We start from the raw sequence: 21,634 nt of genomic DNA on the forward strand, positions 1-21,634 counted from the left end.
GAGTGTGTCTTTAGTCCAGGCTATTTCATCCCTCTACCCCTCCCTGCCTCCCAGAGCAAGCATTTGTAAATCTGGCCGCCCCACCACTCTTTGAAATACATTTATTACCCCATAAACACTGGCCTTCAAACTATGATAAAACACCACTGAGCCCAACCTTTGGAATCATCGCCCAAGTGAAGTTCAGTTACTCCAGTGTATAAAACACTGGGAGTGATCGTGGCCATATTGTGTCTAGACTTTGAAGTAGCCTATAAGTGACGGACCTCAGAGAGTTTTTTTGAGCCGTCCGTAATTGACTTCAAGTAGGCTACTTTTCTAGTTGACCACATGGGACAATATGGGAAATTTAGATCATTCTGATGGATAACAAATGGAGTCCAAATGGTCTTAAATAAAATTTTACCTGACATATTGAACAGAGCTGCTTTTTCTGGCAGGTGATGGATGACCTTTTTAAAGGAGCGAGAAGAAAAGGAGAGATTGATTGACGCTTGGCGTCTCTGTTCAGAGATAAAAAAAAACGAATCTACACACCGATGCCTGTGTCAGACAAAGACTTTATTTATTTCGGAGCACAAAGAGCGGCCATACACAGTAGCTGCACAGATATGAGACGAATATGTATTAAATTCTTCTCTAATAGCGAAGCATCTGTAGCGTTAGACTGTGTTCTTGAATAGCCTACATGTGATTAATATTTAGTGAAATGCTTCTCTCTTTATAAACTTACCTACATTTCTATAACTCCAATAGGTTTATCACAGCAAGTGATGTGTGGAACAACACACACTCACGTACGCAGACGCACACAAATGCAAAGGTTGGTTTCTTTAGAGGCCGACATTTTGGTCCCATTGAACAGTGTTTATAAATATGAGTGATATTAAAGAGATAGTTCACCCAAAAATCACTAATGTGTTATTGTTTACTCAGACCCAAAAGTCGTTATTCCCTGAAAACATTCAAATCTCATTCATGCTCACTTACATTAAAATATGGTGCAGAGTTGCATGTTAATCACGCGAAATGCGTACAATAGAGCACTAAATGGGATTTGAGAGCTACAGTGGAGATTTTCAGTCTGTTCCTTACATATTATACATCATATGTGGAATATTTTATGATAGTTATAAGCAGTGTTGGGGGTAACGCATTACAAGTAATGCGAGTTACGTAATCAGATTACTTTTTTCAAGTAACTAGAAAAGTAACACATTACTTTTAAATTTACAACAAAATATCAGTTACTTTTTCAAATAAGTGAAACAAGTTACTTTGTTTTCCCATTTATTGACTGACACCTCCTGTCCCCAAGTTGAAAGAAATCAGGAGTGCAGAGGCATTGTGTGAGTAAACATGATGGTTATTCTCAGGGTTGCCAAGTTTTCACAACAAAACCCGCCCAATTGCTTCTCAAAACTAGCCTAATTGCATTTCAGGTGGGGTCCTCCGGTGAAAATCGCGTTCCCCTGGTAAAATTTGCAGTCCAGGGGCTAAATATCATGTTATTTGGAGTCGCAACAGTGTTAAAGTAGCCCAATTCTGCTGGAAAATTGCAGACTTGGCAACGCTGGTTATTCTAAACTAGTTCTAGACTTAATGTTAGCATACATTTGCTCATTTACTTCTCCTGTGTCCTATTCTTCTGCAATCCAGAATGATAGTACAGCTGAAAGGCTTGCGCCCTCTACTATACAGGCGTGAATTTGCATTTCCTTCAGCCTGAGGCTAATTCATTTCACTTTTGGTGTGAAGGAGCTTTTAAATTTGCCAAAAATTGAACTTTTTTGTTGTTATAAAAACAGCCCAGCCCAGATGAGAAAAAGTAAGACAAAAATAATGTAACACATTATTTTCCATAAAAAGTAACTAAGTAACTTTTTTAGGGAGTAACGCAATATTGTAATGCATTACTTTTAAAAGTAACCTTCCCCAACACTGGTTACACAGCAAAATCCCCAGAGTTAAATCAACTCTGCTTAGAGTACATATGGTCCCTCTCTAAATAGTGTTAAAGTAACACTGAAGCAGAGTTAAAGTCAGTTGTAGTTTTTGTGTTTTTCTTTTCTTTGGTGATTCTGCTTGTTAACAGCAGGTGTTCATCACTAATGCTCAATCATCACTTAATTAATCGCTTAATTATCTCATTAACTTTAACTCTCCTTCAGTGTTACTTTAACACTATTTAGAGAGGGAACATATGTACTCTAAGCAGAGTTGATTTAACTGGGGATTTTACTGTCTATATTATGCTTTTTTTCTAGCTGCATGTAGCTCAGCTCGCACATGCACCTTGCATTTATTTAATCGAAAATGAAACAACAACAGACATTTTTGCCACTCAAAACTTCTGGATAGAATTAACACATACACAAAGATGAAACTCTCTAGTGCACATGTTGACCGCCTATGACCGGCTATGTGTGCATGCATATGCCAACATTCATGTTGAAACTGAAGTTTTCGCTTTACTTTCTTGTCTCCTTTTGTGTTCTACATAACAGAGAAAATCATTTGTTTGTTGAGTTTTAACGACATGATGGTGAGTAGACACTGGCAAAATATTTACTTTATTTTTGGCTGCACTATCCCTTTAAGAAAGAGAACACATAAGCTACAGAAGACGTGTGATGAAAAGGGAAAAGACACAGGTTAGCGGCACTATATGGTGCAGTGAACTTCTCCTGCGGTCTCATTCTCAGGCCGCAGACGTTTAGACTGTGGGTCCAAATGAGGGCAGTGAGCCCGGCAGTGTTGAAGCTGATCAGAGGACAGCGGTATGGTGCCCCTTGTGGTACAGTGGTGTTACTGTTTTGTTTTCGTGCTTGATCTGTGTAGAATGATTGAAAGATTGTCGGGAGGAGGTGCCCTGGATGTGGGCACACCCACACACGCACGCATTCATACAAGCTCTTCAGTATCTATCCAAAGGTGCACACACATGCATACACTGTATATTCAAATATATATTCTGCATCACATGTGAATCAATACTTATATTAAATACTTAAGTGTATTTAAATATGTCTGCATATAGTCTATACAATCTACAAGAGAAAAAAACAGCAGGTGGGACACAAATGACAATAACATGTGGTCACACCATTAATAACAGTAAAAGTTATTCACTGTTAGACATTAAAGCAAAATTATTAAAGAGACAGTTCATCCAAATATTAAAACTATGGTGTTTTTTAGGTTTTGTCATTATATAATAAGGGCTACATAGAGAATCTTTTGTTTCCTTTTGTGTTCGATGTAAAAAATAACTGCATACATGTTTGGAACGGAATTTTTGGGTGAACTGTTCCTTTAAACCACACACACATGTTCAGTTGTGGAGGAGCCAGAAACGTTAAGAATGATCTGCAGAAAGTGGCTAGTTTTGCTAAAACAACTCACTCAAGACGGACTGTCGCAAAAGGGCACGGACGGAAAGACGGATACAGTTACTGTTCACGTGACAGGACTAGAGGTCTACGTACAAGACACTGGCCCATTAAAAATCCGAGTTATAGTCTCCTCCCCCACAAATCTCCGTCTCCTCTTTCTCCTCTCATAGCCATGGTCTGGAATCAGCTTCATCATTATCACCATCCTCAGCATCAGTGAAGTCGTTCAGCCACGGCTATGTGTTTAACAACACTGAGAAGAAATAAAGCAGACATTACATACCCAACTAACAGGGAACATTCTGAGAACTTTGGCTAACATTCTGTCAAGTTTTTATCAAAGTTAATTACATTAATAGAATGTTTGCTTAAAGTTATCTGGTCACAAAAATGTTATACATCATCAGGGCTTGACATTAATACCCGCCAAATGCGGGTGGATTTCAGCAGTGGCGTGTAACGCAGTCACTCCTACTAGCCACGGGTTGAATTTTATATATAATATATACATTTTTCAGTTGTAGTCTTTTAAAAAGGTATCTCAAATAATAAACTAAGTGCAGTGTAGTGTTGTCAAAAATATTGATACATATCGATATCAAAATATCTGAAACGCTCCCAATACTCATTTTCCTCAAAATAGATACACAAGCGCTTTCTCGCTCTCTCATCTCTCCGACAGCGAGTTGACACACAAACCCGCCTCCCCTCACTCGCTTGTTTCATTTGCTCCAGATGAATATTGGTGAATATTGGTGTTACAGTGCTTTTGCATGGGATTGCACGTATTAATAATTCATAAAGCCATTTCTCAGTACTAAATTGAGTTCTTTTTCACTGCTTATTGTGATCAAACAGTGAAATACACACAAAAAAATGTCAAAATGCCAGTCTTGGCGAGTATTCATGTAAACAGTCAGTTATGTTGTAAGTGAACGTAAACAGTTGAGAAAGAAGATGCATGTGTAACAGTATAATGGATCAGTGCGTCAGGTCTTAAAGTGACAGCAGCCTAATATACCTGCTGCCAAATTATGATACAATGTCTATATGGCAGTTTTTCCCCCATGGTATCAATGTCAAAATTGTGACCAGTGAAAAGGCTAAGTGGCTAGTAACTTTGGTAAAACCACTAGCCATAGTGGCTGGTGAGCAAAAAAGTCAATGTCAAGCCCTGGACATCATTCATGGAACGTTTTTTTTATAAACATTTTAGTTAATCTAATGTGTTTTTTTAAATGTTACTACTTAATACTTTTTTAGATGGTTCAGAGAAATTTCAAAAGTAATATTCCCATAATACTTGCAAAATGATAAAATAGAGAAAACCTTCCCTTAATGTTTTCTATAATGTTCACATAACCAAGAATTTTTTTTTTTTTTAAACGTTTAAATAACTGGTCCTTTTGAACGTTCTGAGAACATTCAGAAATAACGTTTTCATAACTTAATAGGAACATTAGCAAAATGTTCTTAGAACATTTAGCTAATTGTTAGCTGGGTAATACAGCAAATCGTTCTACACTTTGGTGTTTTCTGATTCTATAATCACATTCATATGGAAAGTCTCTGTACCTGGTATGTTTCAGTTCTCTGCTTTAGGGGTCTCCTTGTCTTTACATGGAAGAATAACAGAGGAACAGCAGTCAAAAATGTTAATCAAACTATGACCAATATATATTACAGAAGATAGTACTAAATCTTACCCTTGGAGACCACGAGGTTCTCTGCTTGAGCTTCTTCATCTCCTGGAGCCCTGAGAAAGGATAAAGTATAACTGGTGGTGTTTCTGTACAACCAAAAAACTCATGCAATGCTTGACAGGATATCAAAGAAGCTGGGTGAGACTAACTTGGGCTTCTGGTTGATACTGCAGCGGCATCTGCGGCCTGCAGGGTGCACACAAGCAAAACGATTTTGAACAAATGGATAAATGTCAAACTTTACAAACAACCTGGCGGGATTTAGTTTGTGATAATGACTGTGATAATAATCCCTTACAAATGTTATCCTTGAAACCTGCATAAAATTGTTGATAGCGAGTGTGTCTTCATTTATCTGACAATGAGTGTGACATACACTCATGTGTCTAATTTCATTATAAAACTTTGTCTCATGCTCAGTTGAATAAAAGCACAGCTGTATAATTAATATCCATGAGGCAGCTCAGTTTAGCTATTCTGCTCTGATCTCTTTTGTTTTACAGTACTTTCTGAGTGATTTAGCTTCTGAATGAAGATGAGTTATGACTTAATAATTATAACAAAAAAAAAAACATTTCTTACTGAGAATAAGGAGCATTCCAAGAGCGAACAGCACCACAGCAAACGCCAAACCGCAGATCCTCAAACTCTCATAGTCTGGTTAAGAAATAATGGTTTTTAATTATTGAAGTAATCTTTCAAGACAGACTCAAGCTTAAAAAAAGTGAATTGCAGTTTGCAAAACAGTTTACTTATAACATATTCTCGAATGAAACAGGATATGCAATGAACTTTGACTTTCTTCTTTCAGTCAAACACAATCAGAGTTATATTAAAAAAATAAATAAAATTCCGGCTCTTCCAAGCTTTATAATGAGAGTGAATAGTAACCGATATTTTGAAGCCCAAAAAAGCACATCCATCATAACAGTAATCCATAAGGCTCCAGTGGGTTAATAAAGGCTTTCTGAAGCAAAACGATGCATTTTTGTAAGAAAAATATCCATATTTATAACTTCATAAACTAGAATCACTGGCTTCCATATGCGAGTCGATTCCGGCGGAAGAGTGAACTTTGACCTGACGCATGACGCATTGACGAACACGGAAGCGCAGAGGATCGAGCAAAACAAAACATCGGTCATGAATTAGAAGTCTAAAACGAGAATTTTTTAAGAGAAATGTCAGAGGAGCTTGAGTTTGTTGCCCAGCCCTATTTGTTTGAACCGCGAGAGGTGTCTACACTCACCTAATACTCCTACGTCACACGCCGGACACTACTGAAAGATAGTGATTGGTCTATAAAGTATGATTGGTCCAAATTTTTCTTGCAAAAACACATCGCTTCACTTTAGAAGGCCTTTTATTAACCCCCTGGAGCCGTATGGATTACTGTTATGATGGATGGATGCACTTTTTTGGGCTTAAAAATCTCGGTTACTATTCACTCCCATTATAAAGCTTGGAAGAGCCAGGATATTTTTTAATATAACTCAGATTGTGTTTGACTGAAAGAAGAAAGTCATATACACCTAGGATAGCTTGAGGGTGAGTAAATTATGGGTTAATTTTCATTTTTGGGTGAACTAACCCTTTAAGTTATCTTGCTCAATTGTAACTTTAACCACTGAGTTACCACCATCTGTCCTAGGTGTTAAGCTGAATTTAGTTTGTTTCAAAGGCTTGCAGGCCAAAGAGCTAAACTCTGCAGGTTTTTGCTTCTAGGAAACTCCTGGCGTGATGTTGAAATTGTGACCTCACTCAGAATTGGCTTGCCTCTAGCCACTCTCCAAAAGAGGCCAAACCTGTGAAATGTTGAAGTGGTTGTTGATGTCTGGGCAGCCAAAGAGCTCTGGAGCTCTGTCAGTGATAAAACTGGCTTCTTGGTTTCTTCCCTGACAACTGCCCTTCTTGTCTGGTTGTTCAGATTGTTTGGACAGCCTGATCTAGTACCTGCACTTGTAGTGGCATTTTATAACCATTCTATTTCTTTTCGAATGTATTTTTTTCTTTATAAAATCATCTCAAAAATTTAACAGGAGTGCAAGTGACCTTCATGACAGCATGTGATCTTTTCAGTTGTTAGACATCACTGAGACTCTGTTTACACTTAGTATTATGATCTCTGTTTTACCACATAGTTGACTGACAGGTGAATAGGCAGTCCTTCACAGTTCCCAGGATGCATCAAAACAGATTAGTGTTTACACCACAAATGCGACGTGATCACATGCTTCATGTGGTTTCAGCAAGCCTATTTTGACCTGTTTCTTGCACTGATTGAAAAAAAAAAAAGATTTTTCAAGGATGTATAAAATGAAGATTACTAGAGTACATTTTACAAGAAAATACTATTTCAGTTTTTCTGATTCAAAATTTCACATTTAGTTCAGTGTTACTTGCTGTTTCTTTGTAATTTTGAAGAGTGAAAATTGTTTCTACACACATTTTTTCCCCCCAGAGTACTTGTGTGCAGTGTTGGGGGTAACGCATTACAAGAAACGTGAGTTACGTAATCAGATTACATTTTTCAAGTAACTAGTAAAGTAACGCATTACTGTGTGAACATGATGCTTAATGTAGTTCTAGACTACAATGTGAGCAGGCATTTACTCATCTAATCGAAAAGTTCACCCAATTTCAAAGGACTGCTTACAAATTTTAAATAGTATTGTGGAGATTATCAAAATACTTTGGCTACTATAAATTCTGTAAATTGCTACATGTTGGAAAAAATCTAATTTAGATCTCATTTAGATAGATCTAAACTGCATCAGTAGGGTGTAATTGCATTCTGAAGGCACAGATGAACATGACTGTACATGAAGTATAACTATATTGTATGTTGAAAGCCAAGATTACCAATTATAATCAACTGTTTTTAAATACCTGCTGTTTGATAAGAATTTTCTATATAGGCTACAGCGACATAATCCTTGTTGTGAGTAAATATGACCTGTGTAAGCTTTGTAAGTATTGATTCTTACCGTATATAAATGGGTTCAAATTCTTCCCTTTTGCACCTAATGGAAAACAATTGGTAATTAGACAAAGAATTAAGCCATTGGTTTTATCATATGTATATGGTAAAACAGTGATAACTTGCCTTGGGGCTCAGATTCAGACAAAGCTAAGACAAAAGATCAATGCAGAGAGCAGAATCATAGATGTGACAAGAGAAAAACAGAGAGGAATCATTAAACTATGGATGTTTATGTTCACCAAAACATACAATAACAGAAGCAAAAGCGTTGCATTACGTTATTTGTTTGTGGTGTTTTTTTTTTGTTTTTTTGTTTTTTCCCAAAAAGTGACGCAATATTAAGCTAGACGCAATATTGGCAAAAACATGTCATCGCCTAATAAATGTGCTATCTGATTCAGGCATAATAACATAATTTTTGACAGGGTCAGTACAATTTGCTGTAAATCAAACTCTAAAATCGATGCCTGTGAGACACAAGAAGAGACTCATAAACATTAACATCCTTCTGATTTGCCTTCACACATTCAAAGGGAGAGAGCAAGGTCAGGAAAACTGCAGAAAAAAGCAGCAATGAAAAAAGACAGGGAGTGGAAACAGAAAGACTGAATATATAATACACAGCACATGAGAGATACCTGAAGGAAAAGTGGAAAGGAACATGACAAAAAAGGTTGATGGAAAATTACATACAAGGGAAGCACAGCTCACACAAGTTACTTTCAAACCAAGCAGCTTTCTGTTGGTCACCGTGGTGAATCTACATGAACAGCATGAAAACATTGTGAAGTCTGCGTGGGGAAATCAGGAAAATTGCAGAACAACGGTACAGGTGACCGCACCTTTATGGTAAAAACACAGAAAGCTGTTGCTTGTGTTAACAGTAAATACACCTATAATTCATGATTATTAAAATGTACTTTACCTCAAAAATAAAGGTTAATTATTGGCATATACGGTTCCATGAAGAACCTTTAACATTCATTGAACCTCAATGCACAAATAGTGGAACATTTACCTCATTCTTTATAATGAAAAAAACATGGTTATTTTAAAAACTGCTCAATTCTTTGGGGAACCCAAAATGGTGTCACTGCAAAACCCCCATTTTGGTACCTATGCTCTAAAAAATGCTGGGTTAAAAACAACCCAAGTTGGGTTGAAAATGGACAAACCCAGTGATTGGGTTGTGCGGTTGGGTTAAATGTTTGTTCAACGTGCTGGGAAGTTTTACTAACCCAACTATTGTTTAAAAATTACTAAATGGCTGGCTTAAAATGAACCGAAAATAGGTCGGAAATTAAAAATCAGACACGAATTTACTAGAGGCAACAATAATAATCGAAAGGTTAGCATTTATTAATAAGCAATTTAATAAAGGTTTATTGTTTATTTATTATTCATTAAAATTATTAATAAATGTTCATTTATTAAACATATTATTGAAGTCAACTAATGTTTAAAAATTGTGTAAATTGTTTAAAAATTACTATATGGCTGGCTTAAAATGAACCCAAAATAGGTTGGAAATTAAAAATCAGACACATAATTACTAGAGGCAACAGTAATAATCAAAATGTGAACATTTATTAATAAGCAATTTAATAAATGTGTATTATTTAATTATTATTTATTAAACTTATTAATGAATGTTCATTTATTAAACATATTAATAAATGTTAATTTCCAACCTATTTTGAGTTTATTTTAGGCGAGCAATATAGTAATTTTTAAACAATAGTTTAGTTAAATAAATCTACCAATCTACTGGCTCAAAACAACCCAGTCGCTGGGTTTGTCCATTTTTTAACCCAACTTGGGTTATTTTTAACCCAGCATTTTTTAGAGTGAAGGAATGAAATAAGGAATGGAGGAAAGAAGGGAGGAAAAATGAAGGAAAGGAGAAAAAGGAAGAAACAATCAAATGAATGAATGGAAAATGGTTGCAGTGTGAAAAATAACCAGATGAAAACCAGTCTGACAGTCATCATTGCACTCAGCAATGGGCGACGGATTTGTTGACAGTGCTAAAGGATTTTTTTTTTTTACTAGTTTGAGAGCTGTATGTGTGAGTATGAATCTAGTGCTGCTGGTTTCATGTGGCCTAATTGTGGATTGGGCAGAGCCTCTCAGAGGACTGAGATGGATGGGAGTGTATTTAAATGGATGCTCTCATTTCACAAATGAAGTTTGTTTGGCAAAAGCAGGACGACAATTCACAGACATGTAAAAGCACATATACAGCATAAACATGGAACTTTAGATCAGTCTACTGAAGAACTATAGAGAGCGTGCACACACACATACACATGCTCCCAGAGTAGGAAAGGTCACTGATCAAATTCTCAGTTAAGGAATCTAGCATGGCGCTAATGTGTCATCATGTCAAGGCGTTTTTTTCACAACCTCTTCCAGCTCTTTCTGATCCCGATGGACACAGGGAGACTGGAGTGAGATGGAGGGGGGCACTTACCCGCCACTAGGAGGGAAAAAAGGAAGACCAGAACAGTTTCCATGGCAACTGCAATGGGGAGAGAGAAAGAAAGAGAGAGAAATAGTAAATAGAGTGAGAATCTGTGTTAGTGGGTTACATGTTTACCACATTCAGAAAGACTAGAAAGATCTCACAAGCTCACAGTATTCAGAATCACGATTACACCCTGTCCTTGACTGTCATATTGTCATTGTACCTATGCAATATTGAAAGAGCCTGACAGCAGCATTAGGTTGAATTTAAACTCCCTGTAGCCTCATAACTCACAGATACACATCTTGTGGTTTTTGAAATCTGTTCTCAGAGTTCACTGCATAAACATGCAGTGGTATGACCAAAATTTTGTGATTTTGGTATCAGGTTAAAGGCATATAATAAAATATACATATTACAACATACACTACCATTCAAAAGTTTGGACTCCAATGTACAATTTATTTATGTTTTTGAAGGAAGTCTGTTAGGCTTACAAAGGCTGCATTCATTTGATCAAAAACAAAAATTGTGTACGACTGTATCATTACTGCAGTGATTATTATGTTTCTAGCATGTTAAATGTTTGGCAACAGTTCTTCTAACCCTAACTGATGAAGTGTGTAGCTTTTCATTTCTTAAAGTCCCCCTGTATCAATAATTTTATCCCTTAAAACTCATCTTTGACCACCAAAATTACATATTTTAACTTTTTTTCCTGTGAAAAGAAAAAGTCTTCAAGCCTTAAAATAGCTTGAATGTAACTCTACACCCTTGTCTCATCTAATATATACGTGGATCAATGAATATTCAAATTAGCCCCCGCCTCCACTCGCTCACGCCAGCTCAGACATCCACTCGGTCAACTTAGGGGCCGTTCACACAGAACGCGTTTTTCTATTCCAAAGCACTACTTTCCTATTGTTTTTCTATGTAAACACACGCTTGACGGACGTGCATGACCGTTATGCTCGCATCTCACTTCTTTTGCAGCGCCTCGCACATGAGCGCCGCGTTTTTAGAACGCCGTGTCAAGGTAAAAGAAATTCAACTTTTACACATAGCGCCGCTCATCAATGTCAGTTCCAAAACAGTGGACCAATCAGAAGAACTCGGAGGCGGGGCGAGCGTTGCGAGCTTCTGTTTACAGTAACAAGTTGCCATGACATTTGACGGCAACATGGCGGAGGAGGCGCTCATTATTATCTTAATATTATTTCATCACGTCTCAAAAGCGCGTCTCGAGACCCTCGCGTTCTACGCTGTGTTTTTTTTAGAACCATTCCTGAGCGCTGCGTCTCGTGCTTTTAGACGCGAAGATGCGTTCTGTGTGAATGGCCCCTTACTGAGGTAAACTCTGCACAATGGTATCGCTCTTTACAATATCGGATACATAACGGTAATTAATATGATTAACCTTTTGCTTGACTATGTTATCAAACAGCTAATAATGTGTTGCTAATGTTACACAAACCATGTTCCCGTTCATCATCTCAGAGTCAGCTGCCTTCTAACAATCAGTATGCTTACAAATGCTTTAACAACTCAGAACATCAGTGGAGAAAGGCATATAGTTCATTATAAAATCGTAATATACATCATACACCCGCCATAATGCTAAATCTACCCGATTTTTCATATCAACAGAAAAATATACCGGGATAACCTGGCTTCTCTTGAAACTCCCCTGCTGGTTCGCTGTTAATGATATGCTAAAGCCCACCAGTATGTTTACGTGATTGGTTACAAAGTAGTTTGTGACGTCACAGACACCAGCGATTTCAAACCGTGGGTTTGAGACTGTCTTTTTTTCACTGCAGTTTTAAGGAGAAAATACTCAGCAATGGTGTTGACTTGTGAATTCGCACATGTTTTGTCTTAAAGCATATTAAAAACACCACATAGACATTTAAACAACATTAAAAACTTGATTTTCACCACAGGGGGTCTTTAAACAACCATGTAGGAAGACGTATCATGGCCATATTGCTGGATGACAAAGCCAAGATTCATCAGGCTCAAACTGTAAAAGAATGTTTGAGAGGGAGCATGAAGAATCATTTTCACACATGAATTGGCACCTCTGAGTCCAGACCTTAAATTCATTGAAAGTTTTTGGGATGTGCTGGAGTAGACTTTACAGAGTGCTCACCTCTTGCATTGTCAATACAAGATCTTGAAGCACCTCTTGATGGAAATAAATGTTGTGATGGACTCTGTAAAGTCTACTGTGTACACTGTTCATCATATAAAGTGATCGAGTCTCTTCAGAAAATTTGGACTAAACCGCTCAATTCATATAGATTAGTTTTACGAACTTTTTGATGCCTCAAAGTGTCAGTTGCGTAGCTGTCTATGGAGAGACAGAAAGCTCTCAGATCTCATCAAAAATATCTTCATTTGTGTTTCAAAGATGAACAAAAGTCTTACGGGTGTGGAACGACATGAGGGTGAGTAATTAATGACAGAATTTTCATTTTTGGGTGAATTATCCCTTTAATTTACCTGTTCAGACTTATTTTGATTTCTCTCTCTGTGTATTTAAAGGTCTACAATGCCTTCAAAATGAGCTGTTTCATTGTCTCTATCTGTCTTGCCTTTTACATTATTCTCAGTGCTTTGACTTTCTGTCAGTGAGTGCTGTACTAACATTTGTTATAGGAGGACAAAGTCGTTTGTTCGGTGTCATGGGCAGGATATTGCTGGATACTGCCAGCAGTCCCACAATCCCTATGACAGCTTTCAGGGACCTGATCAGAGCAGTGTCATTTACTAGGACATTAAGCATTGGAGAGCTACTGACATGAAAATGACATGGGGTAGAGGAGATTAACTGCCCTTGACCACAGGAAGGACATTTATCCTACTTCTCTGAGTGTTTCAAGAAATGGATTGTGTCACAAGAACAATATTTTCAGATGGACACTTCATTTAACCATTCACATGGTCGTTGAGCTCAGCTTTCCAAACTCGTGAAAAATCTATTCATCTCTCCAGCATGTGACAGCTCTAGTCCGTTTAATAGACAAGCCACAAAAACCAATCTAAAATACAACCAACAAATACCTTTTTAAATTCTAAAAATACCAAACACCCCTACTGCTTCTCTACCTTCAAAGCCAATCCTGCCATTGCCACCCTGGTGTTAAGTAGGGCATCGTCATCTCGAAATGGTGTCATGGTCAACCTGTGAAAGGGAACCGGGTCATTCTGATAAAATGGTGTTCCCAGGTCTAAGAACTGATGAAATTAACAAGATACTGAACTAATTCACACTCCACTCACCTAACTCAATTTGGTGTGCAATGCAACACAATAAAGACAGTTCAACAAACAAGTGAGCAAATATATATAAGGAAAACCTAAGGAACGTCCCGAAGTCCCTGTTGTATATGAAACTTAAAAACTACTCCTATGATTATGCCACGGATTTTGAATGTGTCAGTAGTTCGCTATTTTCAAAAGATAAACTCCGTTACAAATTCAAACAAGTCATGTTAGAACTTAAGCTGTTTCTGATAACACACATTTCATTCTTGAATAATTATGTGTTTTGAATTGTTTGTGTGAATGGTTCAATTACTCATTCTGACTTGTTTCATCCCTGAATGAACCACTGTTTTTGAATGAACAGATTTAAATGACTCACTCATAAAGACAATGGTGAAGCTGTGGTCGCAAGTTCCATCGTTACCAATAGAGTTCAATGGGACTTACGACCATGGTTGGCTAACGATGCTTTCGGGAAACGCACCCCTGAGCGGGACTTGAACCGGCGTCTCTGGCATGGGAGGCAGGTGCGCTAACAAGGACGCTAAAGGCCTCTAGCGTCAGTCGCTAGTTTGAGATCAGGGGAGTGAAGGTTACCAGCACAGCTCTTAATTCCAGTGGGAATCAGATATATTGGATATCTGATTTAAAACCACATTTGAAAGTGAATTGTGGAAAAAAGTCAGATCTCGTATGGATTTTTGTGTTAACACGACATGCAATATTCGCTCTGTTTCAGATTTTTTCTGCCAATGTGAACGCAGCCTAGAATGAGAAAACAGTCAAGAAAAATGCTTTTGTAACATTATTTAAATGTTCTTTAAGTCTTTAACTAATCTTTGTCCCTGTTCTGTTCAACATTTTCTCTTTAAAATATGTGTTTAATCTCTCTGACAAAGCATTTGAGGATTTATGAAGGGGTTGAAATAATATAGTGCTTTGGAAATTTGAAAGGCAGAAACCACATATATTTAAGAATGGCCACTGAAAAACTTGTACTTGTTGAACAATATTCTGAATATGGAGGATATCAATGCTTGGACTGACTGGATTTTCTGTCTGTAGAATATCTACATTCAATATAATTCTGTCTCATAATGTTGTACTCACTAATGTTGACATTTTACCGCTGTTCTAACTCTTGGTTACCAGATGTCCAAACAGAAGAAGGAGCAAATGAGCCAGAACAACAAGGAAATTATGGACATCTGGGAAATCTTCCTGTAGCACCATAAAATACCATCTTGGATAACCTCATATGTTTTATTTTATTTTTCAACTATATCAAGAGAAACATGGCTCTAGCTACAACTATATTATGTTTGATAATGTTAACAGCATAGCTCGGTAAATACCTCCCTTATCTTGGTCTTTTTTCAGAGCTTCAGTCTTATCTACATGTCACCAATTGAGGCACTGCTTCCTGCTAATGGACAATATCAGACTCAATGAATTCACAAGAAGCACAAGTGTTTGGAATGAGCCGATAAAAACAACATAGTTGAGTTATTCTGTTTCACCAGTTTAATCTCATTTGAGCATCATCATCTCGAGCATCACTGATCTATTCAAACATAAGACAGACTACACCAGGAGTATTACTAAAGGCTATTAAAAACATTCTATTGTGTTATAACAGGGTGTTTTGTGTGTATTGTAAACAGCAGACAATGTCTGTCAGATCAGATTGATTCCTCTCATCCCGATGGCAAGCAGTCCCTAACAGACATAACCAGAAAACATTTACACTCGTGTTTCAATACTCGTGACACTAAAGAACGCACACCCATTCAAATCATGAATTTTATCAACAACACCGATTATTGGTAGTTATTGGTATGGGATAAAGTTAGGATCATGTTTATTTGACAGAAATGTTTTTCCATGTCATACTTGGTTAACATATTTAATGCCTTTTAAATCATTCCAGTGGATAGAAAATTAATAAGCAGTTTTTGCTTCACTGAGTGGACTGAAAAGAAGGAAAAGTTTTTGAAAAAATATTATTTCATTTTTATTTTATTTTTTCATTTTTAATTTTATTTTAATATTAAAAGTTCAGTTACGCTAAAGCTGAGGATATTTTTATGTTTTCTTTCTGAAAAAGTTGTACACATTAAGAAATAGTGTTTTTTTGTAAATAGACAGCTGAATGGTGTGCACTCACATGTGATGAATAGAAAACTGTACTTATAATAGTTTTTTTATAAAACATGTTTTAATTATGTATGGTGTGGGTCAATTGGGTTTTTTGAATGGGTTTTTGGTTAAATGGCTGAAATGAGGTCTGTGGTTAACAAAAGCTCAAGACACTCATGTTTTATTCTACTACATAAAATACATCAGTATTAGCCTGTTCAAAACACTGTTACGTGTCTTGAAAAAGGTGGTTGCTTACGAGTGGCTAAATGGGACTAAATGGCTCAGTCCACTTTTACAGCCTCGTTGTGTGCTTATAATCACGCTCTTACAAACTATTCTAACATAAACTTTAAGGAAAATTTTTTTTTAGATAAAAGAGCTGTCGGAAGCTTAGTGGTGGTGGCGTTGAAGTCGTGGGACGGTGATGTATTTCGTTTATAGCCTATACCTTTCGCTTTTTACCTATGGCGATTGTATTTAGGCTTCAAAATTCATAAAAGTTATGTTGATGGACAAAATGTGTAAGTATCATACTTTTGTTGATCACAGAGCTTATTTTTGTGATAATCCAAAAGCCTATGGAAAAATCCTATTGGGTTTTTGTCGAGGGAACCAGTGTTATGCTAACTCCCAAGTTGGCCTACAAATTTACGTCATCCCTGCACCATGATGTGACCCGTGCTGGTTCACTAAATGCAGAGAGAATCCTCGCGTTCATTGGCTGCCGCCTCTGTAGATACGCTAGTAGCGTAGTGTTGTTTGGTGATGCTAAAAGCAAAGATTAGACAATGGACTAATTATCATGCTTTACTAGCAGAGACAACGGGAGAATCTGTACCTGTACCTGTAAGTTTTGGTGATTGAGAAAATCTTGAGTAGCGATGACCAAGACACTTGTTTTTGGTTGGAGAGGTCAAGGAAACAAATTGTGTAATTGTTTCGCTCCCTAAAAGTCAAAAATATTTTTATTAAAATCTGAGAGATTTCCCCCCATTGATAGCTATGCAACTCTGTGAACAGCTATGTGAATATAAGACTAAATTCAATCTGTTCAATCATATAAAGTGATCGTGCCTCTTCAGAAAATTTGGACTAAACCGCTCAATTCATATGGATTAGTTTTACAATCTCTTTATGAACTTTTTAAGCGTCAAAGTGTCAGTTGCGTGGACAGAAATCGCTCAGATTTCATTAAAAAATATCTTAATTTGTGTTCCGAAGATGAACAAAGGTGTGGAACGACATGAGGCTGAGCAATTAATGACAGAATTTTCATTTTTGGGTGAACCATTTAAGTTTGCGAACCCTATACATTTAAGCTACAAGTCAGTAGAAGAACCAGAATCAGAAAGAGCTTTTTTGCACAATGGTAATGAAGCTTCCGCTTTACATAAATACAACAACAAAGCACATAATAATAAAACTAAAGAACAAAAATATGAAAAAGTATAAAGACACAAGTACGTATAAAGTTCAAGTATAAAGTCACTTTGTTAACTCATGGATGCCTTGATTTTGGCTTTAATAAACAGCCTCTCCTCAGCAGACAAATGGAGTACTGATGCAGCCAATTCATTTCTCCTTTCAAGTAATGCCTGCCCAGTCGGTCGCTGACCCATGTAATTCACCCTTAAAGTCAAATGAGACTATGTTGTCGGCTACAGATATTTCCGGTGTTCCCTGGAGGACAAAAGAAAGACAGTCGGTCTATCTAGATGGTTTGCGAATGGGATAAAACATAATTCACTCCCTATGACTGTAATGTGAATTATGGATTTCTATAATGACGAGTAGCTAATACAAACAAGAGTCGTTGTTAGAGTCGTTAGATTATGTATATTTCTTATTTATTTATGTTTTAGTTTTGAGTTGTAGCCTGCTAAGTGTCCCGCATAGAGCGTCGCATTTGAAAGAGAACAATTTAACTTAAAGATACGGCGACAGGTTACAAGTGAAGTGCATATGGTTGTTGTGCTATTTTTGTTGCACTGATTTCGTCATCAAATACTGCTTCATCATAGCAAAGCAGTAGTTACTAGACCATATGTTGGAAGCTGAGAGAATCTGACCTCAATGATATGACTCGCTCTATGAATGAGAGCGAATAATATTATCAACAGAGCCTGCCGCTGGCTGAGAGCTCTTGTGACTAGGTGTAAGAGGAGTGCAAGTGTTTACTCACATTTATTCTGCCAGAACTGGAGCAGATTCTCTCCCCATTTAATTATCGCTCTTTTTTATGCACCTTTAGGCCCACTAAAAACACCAAATAGGAGAGAAACTTCTCACTCCAATTACCATCAATAGTATATTTTAGGTAGAATGTGTTGCTGTGGGAAATGTTTAGTTGAGGTCGATTTTTATTTTCTTTTACTTTTACACAAAGTGAAAATGTGATTCTTTAGTAAAAAAAAAGTATGTGAACCCTTGAATTTACCTGGATTTTTTTTTTTTTTTTGCCACAAATCTTAAACTAATAACTAAAATATGCTACAATAATAGTGTTATATGTGGTGCAAAGAGGTATGATAGCAACTTGAAGAATTAAAAATCACATAACACATACATAAAACAATAAACATGAACTAAACAACATAAAATGTAATATAAAACAGTCACCTGAAAAATAATCAAACTGTCCATATATGCTCTGTCTTTAAATTCTTTGAATAATCAACAGTCATGTCTATTTCTGAATTATATATATATATATATATATTATATATACAATAAGTAATTTTTATTAAATAAAATATAATCAAATGTTATGCATCATGCCAGGACTTCTATGAACATCTTTTTATGGTCAATTATAGAGTGACTCAAACTTTTTACTAATAAAATTGTAACAATTTTTTCCAGTAAAATTACATTTCTTGTCCATTAATATAATATTTTCAAAGTATATGGTCAATTATAAAGCGACTCAAACTTTTACTAATACAATTGTAACAATATTTTCCAGTAAAATTACATTTCTTGTCCATTAATATAATATTTTCACAGTATATGGTCAATTATAAAGCGACTCAAACTTTTACTAATACAATTTTAACAATATTTTCCAGTAAAATTACATTTCTTGTCCATTAATATAATATAATTTGTAATTTTTATAGGTCATCTGTTCATTACATGTACTTATTTATAGTTTTTTATATTTATATTGTACATAATTTTAATGGGATAACAATGACATTACATATCATAATTTCATATCCAGCACGAACTTCAGTATTTGCCGGCTGTTTAAAATGCTGTGCCTATTCTCTCCCTCTGTCTTTATGCAAAAAAATAATATCTGACACCACTGTGATTAACTAAATTGCATTTTTATTTTCCATTTAGAAATGATGTGATGCAGGGAAGAAAAAAAAAAAAAACCTAAAATGCCTGCGGGGGTGTTGATGACAGAAAATGGTAGGCCTATACAAAAGACTGCAAAACAATATGAATCCCTTTTTGTAAGCTCACATGATTTTTGATTCACACATCAGCTGTCATATGCAATGACACCCATAATTAGCCTACTCCTTACAACATTTCAGCAGAATACAATATTTAGCCTTGTAGATTTATTGTAACAGATCTAGGATTTCAGTTTATTGAATAACATTTCTCTGTGAACAGTAGGTCATCGTTGACTATTTAAGGTGAGACCCTTAAACCTTTGATCAACCACAACGAGGGTAAATTGTATCCATGACAACAAAGCTTTCATTGGCGCGCTGCCAGACGCGCCTCTACCAGGGTGCAGAAATATTGCTATGGCAACTGTATCCGTCAGGTGCTTACGATTATTAATACAGAAAGCTGTCTGTAGTTTTAAAAGAGATAGTGATGGTAACCTAGAAACTGAAAACGATGGCTATCATTGTTTGGTAATGGGCAGAATATCTATCATGTATGAAGTGGTAGCTGCAGGGCAGTTCCATGTCCAGACATTCTGGCAAATCAGATATTATTTGGAAATCAAAACGCGACGGTATTCGGTACATGATGGCACGTCAGAGAAATCGTATAAATGCAGGACACAAGATACAACTGTCTTGTTATTTAACACCCTGAGTGTACATAATCCTAATTATTACACGACTACATACCAAATAAATAAATAGACATGCAGTTTTAAATTGTGAGTATGTCATGAAGGTCATTATTAAGAACTATTTAACCATTGACCAATCAGAATCAAGTATTTCAGAGCGCGCCATGTAATAAGCACTTTTACTCTACGCCCTCAGTTCATAATGTATCGATTAGTGCCGAAGATAACGCGCTACCTGTTGTGCGCGCGGAGCTCAGTCGTGGTCATCACCGGACCCCTCCCAACCTGTGGATTTCCTTCAGCATGCATACTAAAAGCTAATTTCCCCACACTTTTTTTCCCCCACGCGCTGATACATTTCCCTCTCAGTAATTAAACTCTAATCCTCGTGCGCCATCGTCATTTTCCCTCTCCTCTCATTTTGGATGATGATACATTCACACAATTTCCTTATTATTATACAAATAAATAGCTCAGATAACAATTTGCCGAAACATAACATAAATGATGTATGTAAATAGTCATTTAACGCTTTAATGAGGCAACAACGCACATTCGGACACACCCTCGCGAAACAACAACAGCGCGCTGTACAGCAATTTGTATTCATACACTAATTTAATATCCATAAAAATAAATCATTTAGAAGTCTGTATTCACTTCTGCTATGTGTAAACTGAATTATACATTTAAAAAAATAACAATATGGCTGGAGAAATGTCCACAGCCCATTTATTAAATGTGTTTACATTATACTTAGACTGATGATGTCATTGGAGTAGCCTAAATCGAGCAATTACGCATGTCATTCCCCAAATACCACATTTATAACGAGTAAACAGCATGCAACAGCACCAAGACTATAAAACAACAGCACACGCCCTAGTTGGAAAAGTGACTTCATACCCTACCTCGTCTCGTCTCCTTAAGGGTAGGCTACTTGTAAGTGGATGGGCAACAGTGGGGCAAGCGCTGCTTCCTATTGACACGATCCGCACGACTGTCTGGTTGTCAAGACGTTGTCTGTTAAGTGGATTATTTGACGTTGTGAAATGTAACGAAAAGTTATGGATGGACAAAAATCCGAGCGTTTGATATTGTGTGGCAGCTAACCAGGTTCACCTTCTGTTTTTCTGATATAAATATTCTGACTGTTGGCTTGTCCCTTGTCTCTTCTCTCGCGCTCTCTCGGTTCCCGCCCCGCCACGCGCGCAATGAGAGACACCGCACGCGTTGGTTGGTTGGACTTTATAAGCGTGTACGAACACACAACACAAATCTTCAGTGCCTATCCAAAAGTCTGTGCTTAGCCTTTCCTCATGACTCCACAATAAGATGTGGAGTTTGTTTTACAGCCTTCTCACAAATGTGATATCTTTATTAGGCCTATGTTGTTTCTTGTAAACGGAGTTTAAATGGAAGTCAAATCGAACTCTTCTGCTTCTCAGATGATTTTCTTGAGAAAAAGACTCACATTCAGATGATTTCTCAACAATGTCTCAGACTGTGCTTACATTTGGATGGATACCAAAGACAATCAAAAGTCAGATATTTCAGTACACTCTTAAAAATCAAGCTCGTTTATTTAAACCATGAAGAACATTTACCATTCATAGAACCCTTCAA

General features: G+C 36.7%; 1 protein-coding gene and 1 long non-coding RNA gene across 3 annotated transcripts in view; one reads left to right on the forward strand and one right to left on the reverse strand.

Annotated features, from left to right (window-relative positions):
* LOC127495839 (uncharacterized) overlaps positions 1-21,634 on the forward strand; it is a 46,632-nt gene that overhangs the window by 24,642 nt on the left and 356 nt on the right. The gene's annotated exons all lie outside the window — the stretch shown is intronic.
* fxyd6 (FXYD domain containing ion transport regulator 6) lies at positions 543-21,290 on the reverse strand. Of its 2 annotated transcripts, XM_051863211.1 has the most exons (10): positions 21,131-21,290; positions 20,920-21,031; positions 10,555-10,602; positions 8,205-8,228; positions 8,086-8,121; positions 5,681-5,755; positions 5,248-5,284; positions 5,102-5,151; positions 4,971-5,009; positions 543-3,648 (listed from the first exon to the last, which is right to left on the reverse strand). In XM_051863211.1, exons 3-9 carry the CDS (start codon positions 10,595-10,597, stop codon positions 4,981-4,983), a joined length of 294 nt encoding a protein of 97 aa, XP_051719171.1. In that variant the 5' UTR covers positions 10,598-10,602; positions 20,920-21,031; positions 21,131-21,290; the 3' UTR covers positions 543-3,648; positions 4,971-4,980. The 2 variants fall into 2 exon arrangements, with proteins under 2 accessions (XP_051719171.1, XP_051719172.1); XM_051863212.1 differs by lacking the exon at positions 8,205-8,228 and having other exon boundaries at positions 20,920-21,264.

This window comes from Ctenopharyngodon idella, chromosome 15 (genome assembly GCF_019924925.1).
Source record: "Ctenopharyngodon idella isolate HZGC_01 chromosome 15, HZGC01, whole genome shotgun sequence".
NCBI classification, from domain to species: domain Eukaryota; kingdom Metazoa; phylum Chordata; class Actinopteri; order Cypriniformes; family Xenocyprididae; genus Ctenopharyngodon; species Ctenopharyngodon idella.